This window comes from Aethalodelphis obliquidens, unplaced genomic scaffold (assembly GCF_003676395.1).
Source record: "Aethalodelphis obliquidens isolate GAN/ISIS:26980383/991018 unplaced genomic scaffold, ASM367639v1 scaffold5, whole genome shotgun sequence".
Classification (NCBI taxonomy): domain Eukaryota; kingdom Metazoa; phylum Chordata; class Mammalia; order Artiodactyla; family Delphinidae; genus Aethalodelphis; species Aethalodelphis obliquidens.
In genome coordinates this window covers 58,044,220-58,057,443 of record NW_020837949.1, presented here as the reverse complement: position 1 = coordinate 58,057,443, position 13,224 = coordinate 58,044,220, and the positions used below count along the sequence as shown (strand labels likewise).

At 40.3% G+C, this 13,224-nt stretch overlaps 1 protein-coding gene across 2 annotated transcripts in view; it reads right to left on the bottom strand.

The window, feature by feature from the left end:
* PPP1R9A (protein phosphatase 1 regulatory subunit 9A) overlaps positions 1-13,224 on the bottom strand; it is a 323,063-nt gene that overhangs the window by 76,987 nt on the left and 232,852 nt on the right. For both annotated transcript variants that reach the window (XM_027102484.1, XM_027102483.1), the window contains exon 7: positions 2,003-2,158. In XM_027102484.1, the coding sequence (XP_026958285.1) occupies positions 2,003-2,158 (156 nt within the window). The remainder of the gene's footprint in view (positions 1-2,002; positions 2,159-13,224) is intronic.

The window sequence follows — 13,224 nt, the reverse complement described above, 5'->3', positions numbered from 1 at the left end:
AACTTTCTTTTTCTGCATTTTTCTTTGGTTTGAAGATATCAGTTAATCTAGAAAGACTTTATAAGAAATGGTCCTAAGGTAGGCATTGCTACTTCTACTATAAGAGAATTCTAATCATTATATAATAGTGTACTTCATTGTCACTGAGACGTTTGTATCTGATTTAGAACTAGGAATAGTCATAAATCATCTGAAAAACCCATGTATTTTGTCTCAAGGACTCTGTGAACTATATAAATGGAAATGGTTCAACCTGACTAATAACAATATGTGGAAGAGAAATGGGCACTCAAAACCACTGGGTGACATAAATAGAAAAGCCATTCTGGTGGCAACTTGGCATTAAGTACAAGTCCCCAAAATATTCATATTCTTTGATCTAATAATTCCACTGTAAGAAATTATCCTAAGGATAATTTATTGCAATATTTATTGCAACATTACTTTTAATAATTTAAAAAGACCTGGAAACAAAGGATATGTTCCAAAACAAAGAATTAAGTAAATTATATAAGATCCATAAGATGAAACAGTAAATAAGCATCATTTATGGAAAAATATTTGATGACACGGGAAAATCCTAATAATACACTTTTAAGTATCAAGAGCAGGAATTTAACACAGTATACATCCTACAATCCCAAATACCACAATACTGGGATTAGGAATGATTTTTTGGCATTTATACAAATCTGTATTTTCTAAAACTCTATAATGAACATAAGTTGTTTTATTTAATAAACACTTACATTTGAAAAGTACATTCACTTTGACACTGGTCTCACAACTATAAATTTGTCATAGGGAATTAAAAAGGTAAGTCAATGTACTAGGTGTATTAGGTAAAACATGAGAACATATAAAATTGACCTGTTTATAATACATCAAAATTAGAAATTATAAATAAATTTATAAATTATAAATCTGCAATTATAATCCTTGTTTTTCATGAATAGGAGAATATATTTTCCAAGTGGTCAAGTCCCTAAGAGACTTGCAACCACAAAACAATGGTTTTCAAGTCTCAGTGCTTCAGGGTTATTGTGGGCAGGCTGTAAATAATGACACACTTGTTTCCAACAACGGAGGATGTTCCACAAAGCAATGAAGAATAAAATGCTTGTGGACCCATTCATCACTGTTTCTGTTTTACAAGTTGGGGGTCTGAGAAGTTCATCTGGAAGAAGAGTTTTTGTGGTTATCTGCATTCGCCCCCTCAGGATCCATTCCTGGCCCTTTTCTGACAGCTCCTGCCTCAGGAGGCTAATCTCTTCAGATTTCAAGACTGAATCTCCCAGGCTCCGCTGCCTGGGTTAAGCTGATGGGAGGCATCAACAAGAGGACAGAAGGGTCTTGGTATATTATCACCCTTACCCCCAGGATGTAGTTTTTAGCAGTGGTTGCATCTTACAAAGCTGCAGATGTTGAATGGCCCTCCTTCAAAAAAAGGTAATCTCTTTCCCTCTTTACCCATTAAGCCAAAAGATGGTAACAACTTCCCCTGTGGCCAGTCCCTCTACACTGCACCATCCCTTGGTAGTTCTGTTAACTCTACTCAAAGTTCATTCATTAAACTTTCTTCAGTTAAACCACTTGGGAATATCATCCGATCCCTGTTGGAACCTTGTCTATTTTAGGAAAAGAAAAACAAAAGCCTTTTCAGAAATCACTGCCTTCGAGGAAAGCCAGGTTCCAAAACTTTCATAAAGCTTTACAAATATAACCCTGACACGAAAACTGCAAATTTAAGCTATAGCTTGAAACTATGGAACAGACAAGTTAAAAACTGTCACTATGACAAATAACAAGCATTTAAATTAATGACTGTGGAATGAGATCTACTTAACTTTTGCCTTGAAATTCAATGAGATTCAGGACAATCTGTTACTGAAAGGCTTTCTTTAAAAAACTGATTATTCTTAATACACTTTTCAAACAAATATATATACTTAATAATGAAATGGACAGCTATAGAAAAATACTTTGCAGATCAGCAACTTACCTCTTTGAACTTGTGACTGAGCTTGCTTGTGTCCAGGTCTGATGGGGAAAACATGTCCTCATTCTCAGGCAGCTCGAAGACTTCAATGGCGATGTCACTGCCAGGAAGAACAGGTCCTACCTCATCCTCCTCTTCATCTGTGGCATATTCTCCTGTCTGAAAGGAAGGGGATTTCAGAAATCCAGCTGTCCTTACCCATGTGGAGGTGGGTTATTTTAAAATATTTTATAAAAGAGAAATAAAATATGTCACCAAATGGTAAAAGTGTAAGTAGGCTTTTGAGTCAAGCATGCCTCATTCAGCCAATGTTACAAACAAATGTTAGTTCAAAAATCCAAAGTGACATGTCTATGCCATTTATAAGTGCATTTCTAAAAATCTAAGAGCATCAGCAGTATCTTTAGTAAAGCAACAAAACCTTTATTTTAAATCAAAGTGTTTGATGTTTTTACTAAATAAAATTATGTTGCTAAGGGAAATAAGTAATTCCTTTAAATTCCCAACACCTGTAATGAATAAGTCACCCAATATTGACAGCAGGGAAGAAGGAAGGGGAGACCAAAAGATTCATCGAGTTGGAAAGGACCTTAATTAAGCCTTACAAAGGTTTAGTAGATTGATTCTCCTAAGTTTTAGAGTTTAATCAACTCTGTTTCATTTGCTTGTCTAACTAACGTGGTGGTTAACTAGTGACCTGAAGAATTAACCAAAGGTTTCTAACTTACAGCCCACACAGGTGTATCGCTTTGCGTATACAGTACTACTTTAATAAATCTCAGCATTTTGGCAATGTTAAAAACTTTCACCTATTCTAGATTTCCAGTTTTTCTTGAGAAAGCCAAAGATCTGGCAATATAAGCACATAACGACATGATAACCACTGGCCAGAGTCAGCAGTCGTTGTCCCTTTACACAGGTACACTTTGTAATACACCATAACTTCCATAATTCATTATTCTAAGCTGTTAGCATCACTCCTTCGTGATACCCATGGGCACCTGTAGGTATATGAGTTCATGACCCTTGGAATAAATATTCCTCCTCACGACTAAGTTCCTTAACATTATTAGAAAGTAGCTCCTCTCCTGGCAGCATCAGGCTATGAGACTCTAATTCAAAATAATTGTTTGAAATCTATACCGTCTGATATAATTTAAAGATAAATCACTGAGTCACAGTGTTGAAAAACAAAGTTCATTTAATTCACCCCTGTTCCTTCAGGTAGTATTACATTTCATACATAAAACAGCTAGGGATTCATACTGCCTTTTAAAAAAAATTTCATAGCATACTGAGTGATCTATTCCTTTGATCGAAGAGGCTTAGCATCTTACTGTTATTTTTTCTTTTGGCTCTACACTATATTCTTCTTGCTAAACCTGAAACGGTATTTACTTGACTATGTTTGCACATGAAGGAAATCCAATCCTTAACCTCAATGTAATAATTCCTAATTTCTGCAAGACCATTAATGAATTGCCGTTCTGACTTCTCTCTTTCAGAGTAAAATAATTCTAGTTTCCTCGTAGGTCTCATTCTCTGTAATTGTCTTTGCGCCTGTACTCTGACTTCTCTCCAAGCTCTCGGTATTTTCTCTTAAATTGTGGTGTCCAGAAGTAGATACAGTATCTATTAAGGAATCTGGCGGGCATTGACCACGATGAACAAACAAAGGATGCCTCAGCATCCTCAGACTCTTTTTCCACACACAGAGACTATTAGCATGAAGACTTTGACTTTGGTGGCATTTGTGTATAGAAGTAAGGTCAGGATATTTCATACAGAGCAGTGATTTTCCAAACTGGTTACATGTTAGTTAGAAACCCCCTTCCCCCACACAGCCCTAATATAATCAGCGATGCTTTGACTGAAAGGGAAAGAGGTGGATGGCCTCCATCTTTTTTTCTTTTAATTTTTTAAATTTTTGGCTGTGTTGCGTCCTTGTTGCTGTGTGCAGGCTTTCTCTAGTTGTGGTGAGTGGGGACTACTCTTCGTTGTGGTGCGCAGGCTTCTCATTGCGGAGGCTTCTCTTGTGGAGCACGGGCTCTAGGCGTGTGGGCTTCAGTAGTTGTGGCTCAGAGGCTCTAGAGCGCAGACTCAGTAGTTGTGGCGCATGGGCTTAGTTACTCCGCATCACGTGGAATCTTCCCGTACCAGGGCTCGAACCTGTGTCCCCTGCATTGGCAGGCAGATTCTCAACCACTATGCCACAGGAAAGTCCTGGCCTCCATCTTTATACTATATAGCTCATCAGCACCTGGAACCCTAGGGGTCTTTAGAAACCAATCTGAAGGGAATTCCCTGGTGGTTAAGAATCTGCCTGCCAATGCAGGGGACACGGGTTGGATCTCTGGTCCGGGAAGATCCCACATGCCGCGGAGCAACTAAGCCCGTGTGCCACAACTACTGAGCTTGTGCTCTAGAGCCTCTGAGCCACAACTACTGAGCCCATGTGCCACAACTACTGAAGCCCTCACGCTCTAGGGCCCATGTGCTGCAACTACTGAGCCCACGTGCTGCAACTAGACCCAATGCAGCCAAAAATAAATAAAATTTTAAGAAAAGAAAGAAAGAAAGGTCTGAAGTCTTCTGCCAGTGTTCAGTAGGAGGGGCAGGACGGGAATAAAGATGCAGACCTACTAGAGAATGGACTTGAGGACATAGGGAGGGGGAAGGGTAAGCTGGGACGAAGTGAGAGAGTGGCATGGACTTATACATACTACCAAATGTAAAATCGATAGCTAGTGGGAAGCAGCCGCATAGCACAGGGAGATCAGCTCGGTGCTTTGTGACCACCTAGAGGGGTGGGATAGGGAGGGTGGGAGGGAGGGAGACGCAAGAGGGAAGAGATATGAGGATATATGTATATGTATAGCTGATTCACTTTGTTATAAAGCAGAAACTAACACACCATTGTAAAGCAATTATACTCCAATAAAGATGTAAAAAAAATAAATAAAATAATAAAAGAGAAAGAAAGAAACCAGTCTGAAAAAGTCTAAACTGGAAATACCATTTTAAGTGTCTTTGGCACTGGCAGGGCAAGGTAGCTGAACAGTGGGGCTGGTTGGTTCCAGATAGCTTCCATTCATGGTATGATTAGTTCCTATAAACCTTAAAAGGACTCTTAATTCCAGACTTGGTATTTTTTTTGTGTGATATTCTGTAAATTAATTCATCTCCTATTTATACATACTTTTAGAACTAATAGGTACTTTATGAATCCCAGTGATGTTATTAATAGAAAGGTAGCAAGGCTGGCAAAGTGCACAATCTCAAGATAACCGGATGAAAGTTTTGATTTAGAGATATAAAACTCTGTGCTTGTTTTTGACCCTATAGTTACAACTAGCAGCAAAGCCAGGTGTTTATTATGAAGGCCTAAGCCAGGTACATAAAATTCACTTCTATATCAAATCAATTTGATGACTATCATGAATGACTCAATAAAATCTTAAGTTAAATTTAAAGTCTGATGACAATGCAGCACATTTTAAACATAAGAGTTGAAATGAACAATTTGATTTCCCTTTGCCAGCTTGAAAATAGATACTTCTTCACCATATCTAAGGGAATGAACATAAGCCTGTGCCTAGGAGGGGGCCTAACCTATAACAGGATCTTAACAAACATTTTTAAAAGAATAAATCCAAGAACGCCAATTCATTTACTTGGTAATATCTATAACCTGCTAAGGAAGTTTTCAATAATATCCAGAAAATGCACTGTAAAGTCATTTGATGAGAAGGCAGCATTCTATCATATTTATTTTTTTAACGCTCCTTTTAGTGAATAACAGGATAAGGGTTGTACAATATATACAATTCTTACCTCTAAGTATAATTCTGGCTTTGTTACCCATTTGAGTCATCAAAATTATCTCCATAAATGTAAGTTATTAATAATTCTTTTGATTCTTTTATTTTTTTTTACTCTACCGGTCTCTCTCCTCAACACCCAAATCACCTGCAATCTGCTAAAGTTTTTTATCTCTCATTTCATCTTTCCATTTACTAATGTTTTCTGTTTCTAATTAGTCTCATAAGCATCCTGAGGACAAAATGTATATTTTACTGTCTTGATTCCACTTATTACTTACTAGAGACTCTGGATAGGGCGTTTAAAAACGTTATATTGCCATTCTCTCTCACAGATCATTTACCAATCCCATCCTAAATAGGCTTTAGAATAAAGGGTGCCTTTACTACAGAACCTCATAGACACCTGGAAGTTAAAAAGTTACATTTGGTAGACTTAGCATATGTGTTCTTCTGATTCTTTTATCTTTGTGGAAAATGGACATTATTTTTATGGTAATCTGCAAATAAAATAAATTACATGGAATGATATGTTAGCAGAATTTCATAAACCTCAAAATGAAATTGGACTGAATCTGACATTTACAGAGGAAGACAGACAATGTTGTACCCCCCAAAAGTTGCTACAACAAAGTATTTCCAGTGGTATCCAGGTCCTTCTCTTTATCTCTTTATTCTGAAAAGATTCAGCATCTTTCAAGTAAACAGAGACTCTTGAAAGTTCTTCGTCCCAACCTGCAAATCCACTTTAAATGAGGCAAGAATAGTTCTTGCCTTTTCATCTTCTTGTCTACCTTCTTGATTAATATCTTATACTCTTTAATGGCTTCCCATAAAGGGTCAAAAAAAGAATAGTGATTATTTTGTAACTTACTATGTGCCCACCACTGTACCTTCCTTAAAAAACTAACTAATATAGGTATTACTGTACCGTGTTAGCTTGAGGAAACTGAGGTTCAGAGACTTTACCCAAGGTCAATTAGTTATGTTGCTGAAGCCTACACATCTAACATATTCCAAAGCCCATGCTCTTTCTTCTATGCTATCCTGCTTACAGTCTACAGAACTAAAGCTTTGTAAAAAAAAAAAAAAGATGGAAATACATTCCTTTCATTTTTCTCCAACCAAAAACCCTGGTGCATAATCCTGTGGTGTTGAAATTCACCCTCCACATCTTTGAACATTATCATTCAGTTCACTTTGAAGACTTGCACCTGCCTGCAATGAGCTCCAAAGTTCCTGTTCTCTTCTTTTCTCTCATAATATGCTCACCCTGGGCAAGCGCATAGAAGTCCCCTTCAAAAGGTTTGGCTCACAGGTATGCTGACTGATGTTTCATGCACTTTTTCTTATATAAACCAGAACCAGAGCATATAATCTATAGAATTAATGCAGTGTCTTAAAATGGATGAAAAAGGGCTTCCCTGGTGGCGCAGTGGTTGAGAGTCCGCCTGCCGATGCAGGGGACATGAGTTCGTGCCCCAGTCCGGGAAGATCCCACATGCCGCGGAGCGGCTGGGCCTGTGAGCCATGGCCACTGAGCCTGTGCGTCCGGAGCCTGTGCTCCGCAACGGGAGAGGCCACAACAGTGAGAGGCCCGTGTGCAGAAAAAAAAAAAGGATGAAAAAGATTCTTGCAGGGCAAAATGAGTGCTAAGGTCCTCTAGATTTTCATGGTTTTTCTCTTTTACGTTTCCTTCTCACATCTAATTTTCTTGAGCTACCAGTCTTCACTGAATCTTTGCAAAGCATTGTATCTGCTTTCATAGACACAATTTCCTTTATACTCATATGCTATTGGGGGATTTAATATTTTATTAAAATACATAATTACAATGTTAAGTACAACTGACAGGTTCTGCCTCTTCTGGTGGTTCTGGTGGGACCAGAAGCATGTAGACATATTAGAGCCTTGAATACTCAGGAGGGCTGTAGATCTCAGTGTAGGTTTTACAGAAGGAACAGACAGTATCTGTTATAGTGGTGAGTTAAGTGGTGACCAATTAAAGCATCTTGGTTTTGAAGTCACGTAGGCCTGGGTTCAAATCCCGGCTCTTGATATTGGTAAAGTTAGTTTTCAGATCTAAGTTTCAATTTCCTCATCTATAAAACGAGGATAAAAATAGTTCCTTAGTATAACAAGGTTGTCATGACATTAAGTTAGATGGTACCTGTAGAGTGTTCAACACAAGGTCAGGAACATGGCAATGCTCAAAATAAGTGAGCACTGCTGCTGCTGCTGCTGCAGTACTTATACTACAACAGCAACAGGCTAAAGCCTTCATCAAATCTTGTAACCAGACATCTGCTAACTTTTGGTCTCATAAATATAATATCCTAGAAGACTTTGCCACATGAATCTTTTGAAAGCAAACTGGTCGGGCTTCCCTGGTGGCGCAGTGGTTGGGGGTCCGCCTGCCGATGCAGGGGACACGGGTTCGTGCCCCAGTCCAGGAGGATCCTGCGTGCCGCGTAGCGGCTGGGCCCGTGAGCCATGGCCGCTGGGCCTGTGCGTCCGGAGACTGTGTTCTGCAGCGGGAGAGGCCGCGGCGGTGAGAGGCCCACGTACCGCAAAAAAAAATAAAATAAAATAAAAAAAGCAAACTGGTCATTTCTGAAGTAAAACTTCTCCTCTCCCTAAACCTGCTCCTCTTCTTGTATTCCCAGTTTTGGAGTAGGTACCAGCTTCTACCCAAGGCCAAGCAAACTTCCAGGCCTCTGTTCTCCTCACTGATCGACTCCACTCCTGCCCCAGTGGTCCAAGATGAATATCCATCTACTTAGCACATCCCGTGAAGCTGCTGGCATAAGACTCTTCTAACTCACTCCTTTACGTTTCCATGGCATGCCTTCTGTCACTCTGGAAGCTTGGCTGTTTTTATACCTGCCTCCTCCCAACAACTTCTTTCAACTGTAGGTTCCCTGAGAATGCCAGGCATAATCTATCCCTGTGATCCCAGTGTGGCTGGCACACTGCTTGGCATACAGTAGGCACCGAACAAATGTTTGCTGAGTGAATTGATACAGTTTTAGTCACATCTGCACAGCCCAGCAGAGCCTGATTTTCCTGTTAATTCTCAGCTTTCAAGTAAGAAATACAGTGAAGCACAGCTGCAGCTGGGGCCTAAATGACCCTTTTGGGGATTTTCTCTTGTTGTTAGGTTCAACCATTAGCAGTAATTTTTGCTGCAGCAATGTTTGTTCTGGTAAATTCAGGGAAACTAAATGGTGCTAATCATAAAAATAGCCTTAATTACGCAGTTTTTGTTGGAATTTGTTTACTGGAATTGAATTTGGTTATATATATTTTCAGACTCAGTTCTGTGGGAGAATAGAAGAGAGTTGCTTTTTCTCTGGAGGAGGAAGACCTCAAACTAACACTTTAAGGTTTAAAATTCCTAAGTCTGTGCCAACCATCCAGATGGCTTTCAGCAAAAGCATCCCCTTCTCTGCAAAGGCATCTCTCTTTCCATTTTCTGTCAGTTGACTTCTGTGTGTCCTGATTTTGTAGTGTTGGGCTACTTAGTCTCTTTTCACATCACTGGGAATAACAGCACCTTCTTCATAAGGTGGTTGGGAGAATTTCTAGTAGTGATATATTCGAAGTATTGATCATAGTGCCTAGAATATGCCAAATGACAAGATGACTTTATGACTACGATTATTTTCACTGTCCCTCGTTTCTCCAGGACAATGCCACAGAACAGTACAACAAAAAAAGAGCATGACTTGGGGGCTGGAGAGACCAGGGCCCCAAAAGAGAAAAAACAACGTCACAGCTGTATGATAGTGGGCAAGTCATTTAGCTTGTATCTTCCGTGATCTCCTCTTCTATAAAATGGTTCAAAAGATACCGATCTCATAGGTATTGAGAGGATTCAAAGAAATAAAATATGTAAAACATCCAACATGATAGCCCAAGATACATATTCATTTATCAAGTCATTCAACATTTTCTTGTCAGTCTTTGTTCTCAGAATGTTTTCTGACATTGCACTCCATTCTTACTGTCTAGTCGCCAAATCAAGAAACATCTAAAATCTCTACCTTGATTACTCATGAGGCCTCTTGTGTTCCCTGCCTTCAGGTGCTCAGTGCCTCAGGTCACTGATAATACTGCTGGCAAATTATTCTTCCTAAAATTCTGATGTAAGATTTAAGATTAAGATTTGCCTATAAAATCTTCTGTAACAATTCAAACGCACTTTTCCCTTCTTAAAATTGTTACAGCAATTGTGGTAGACCATTCAAAAATCAGAATTAGATGTTACGGAGTTTTAAAGTTTTTTTTTTTTAGTTTTTTTCTCCCTTCCTTTTCAAAAGTATACTCCTCAAAAGCAGGGACTCTCTTTACCACTCTGGTAGGAAAGCTCTAAAATGACCCCTAATGATCCCTTCTTCCTGGGCAATCATGCTCTTGTATAATCCTTTCCCTTGAATGTGGACTGGATCTACAGACTCACTTCTTTTTTTTTTAATTAATTTATTTTTTAGTTTTGGCTGCATTGGATCTTTGTTGCTGCACGTGGGCTTTCTCTAGCTGCGGCGAGCTGGGACTACTCTTCGTTGCGGTGCGTGGTCTTCTCATTGTGGTGGCTTCTCTTGTTGCAGAGCACGGGCTCTAGGTGCATGGGCTTCAGTAGTTGTGGCACATGGGCTCAATAGTTGTGGCTCATGGGCTGTAGAGCACAGGCTCAGTAGTTGTGGTGCACAGGCTTGGTTGCTCTGTGGCATGTGGGATCTTCCCAGACCAGGGTTTGAACCCGTGTCCCCTGCATTGGCAGGCAGATTCTTAACCACTGCGCCACCAGGGAAGTCCCTACAGACTCACTTCTAACAAGCACAATACAACAAAAGTGATGGGGTGTCACTTCTAAGATTAGTTTACAAAAAACTGTGAGTGGCGTCTCTTTTGTCTTCTTGCTCTTCAAAAACAAGCCACCATGTTGTATGTGGCCCCATGGAGAGGCGCACATCACAAGGAACTGATGTTTCTGGTCAACAGCCAGCAAGGACCTGAGGCTTGCCAAAAGGTACATGAGGGAGCTTGGAAGTAGATCTCCTGCATTCTGCCAACATCTGTGAGTGAGCTTGGAAGCAGATCTTCCTCCAGTTGAGCGTGTATATGACTGCAGCTCTGGCTGAAACCTTATTTTTGGCCTTGCAAGAGATCTTGAGTCAGAGGTATCCAGGTAAACTGACCCACAGATACTGTAATGTGTGAATACTTCTTATTTTAAGTTGCTGAGTTTTGGTGGTAATTTGTTATAGAGCAATAGAAAGGGGATACTGCCATAACAAATATAGAAAAACAGGGAAGTCTGGAAACAGGCAGTGAATGAAGGCTGGCAGGAAGAATTTTTGTGTGTGTGTGTGTGGTACGTGGGCCTCTCACTGCTGTGGCCTCTCCCGTTGCGGAACACAGGCTCCGGACGTGCAGGCCCAGCTGCTCTGCAGCATGTGGGATCCTCCCAGACCGGGGCACGAACCCGTGTCCCCTGCATCGGCAGGCGGACTCTCAACCACTGCGCCACCAGGGAAGCCCTGGCAGGAAGAATTTTGAAGAGTATGTTAAAGCAGCCTAAATTGCCTTGAAAAGACTGTAAGTGGAGATCTGGAAGGGGGATGCTTGCTGTGTAGTGGCAGAAAGCTTTGCCACATTATCACCTTCTGTAAGGAAAATGTAGGAAATATCCCTACTGAACTGAGTGAGCCAGGGAAGTAGATTTCCAAACAAAGTGCTGAAGGCGCTGCCTGATTTCTTCCTGCTGCTTCCACTAAAATATGACAAACAGAGATCAATTGAGAGGACTGTTGAACAGAAAGGAACCAAGACTTGATGGTTCTGAAAGTCTTGATTCTAAAATTAAGAAATGGCTTCCAAACAAAGTTCAAATCCAGGATACTGTCATGGTCTAAAAATGAAGCAGCAGCTGTGACCACAAAACTCTTTTGTTAAGAATTCTGAGCTTAGGAAACTCAAATTTTTTATAATAGGTGGTAAGCAAGTCTGTCACCTACCCTGAAGAGAGATACTATCTCTATTTTCCAAGGTTGTTCATTATACAAATATCATTGAAAAAATAATCTGAAACAAAGGCCAACATGCCTCTGCTCATAAGACATGCAGAGAAGTGAGAGAGCCATGGGGGAATTGTCTCCCAACAATATCCACCCTCATTTCTACACTATCTTGACAACTGGTGAATTTTTCCATGAGTATGACATTCCCTTGACTACACTGATAAGTGTGACCAAGACTGGCTAGGACCAAAACTGTTCAGTCTGTCTCACAGCATATAATTAAAACTACTATTAAAAGAACTCCAAACAGCAGAATGAGCCCAACTTGCAGTACTGAGATCAACCATACTCGCCAGGCTTCCAGACTCTACTGGCTAAACAAATCCCATAAATGATCAGGGGTTACCTTAGAAATCCAGGTAGCTTTCTCCTTAAGCTTCTTCACTGAGTTTTCCACTTGGTCTAAGGTATTAATCCAGGTACAGCAGGAGGTATCGGTGATTGCACAGACTAGGCATTGGACCACAGGAGGAAATCTAGGGTTCAGGGCGATTCTATCACCCACCACTGGCCAGTGAGTTGAGGTCAACCTGAATGCCTTCCAGGATAGAGGTGGTGTCATTGATAACATCACCTAAAGTTTGGAACGAATTTTGAACCACCTTATCTAATTAAATGACTCCAAACCTAAGAATAATTGCATATAAATAAAAAGTCAGCTATCCCCCAGGAAAGCAACCCCGATTAACTAAGAACAGCCTCACTTCCGAGGGATCTCTAATGTCATCTGAGGGCTACATGATCTGATAATTACAGTATTCCTTTTAATACATGAAGGCCTCTTATGACTACCCCTAAGCTTCATGAAAAGTCTCAAGAGTGTGATCAATTGCCACAATTTGTTTCTATAGTTTGCCATCCTAAACTTTAATCTGTAATTTTCCAAGTGACAGACCAACAGGCTGTTGACAGCAGCTCAAAAATCAGTAAAAATATCACAAGGTTCCTCAAGGGGAGTACTGGCCAGAGTTATAAGTATGACCTTGAATTCTGCCCAGTGAGCAAAGTGACCATGTTCGTTTTGGGGTCTGCATAGCTAGTGCTGAGGTTGGAAAGCCAAACAGGTGGAGTTGGACAGCTTGGCTGAACCACTGGTGAAACAAACCCAGGGATTTAAGGAAACCTCTATGAACCAAAGGCCTCATTGAGCTAGAGGCCTTGTTTCAGGAGGATAGTTGCAGATAGTTCCCCCCAAATAAAAAGCTGCTACTCGTTCATGTACATCTAAGATGCTGCTGGGCCAGGCTAGCAGCTTTCTTGAATCTGCCATTTCCATTTGACAAGCAAAGTCTGTTGGGCCCTTCCAACCTTATTCATCAGT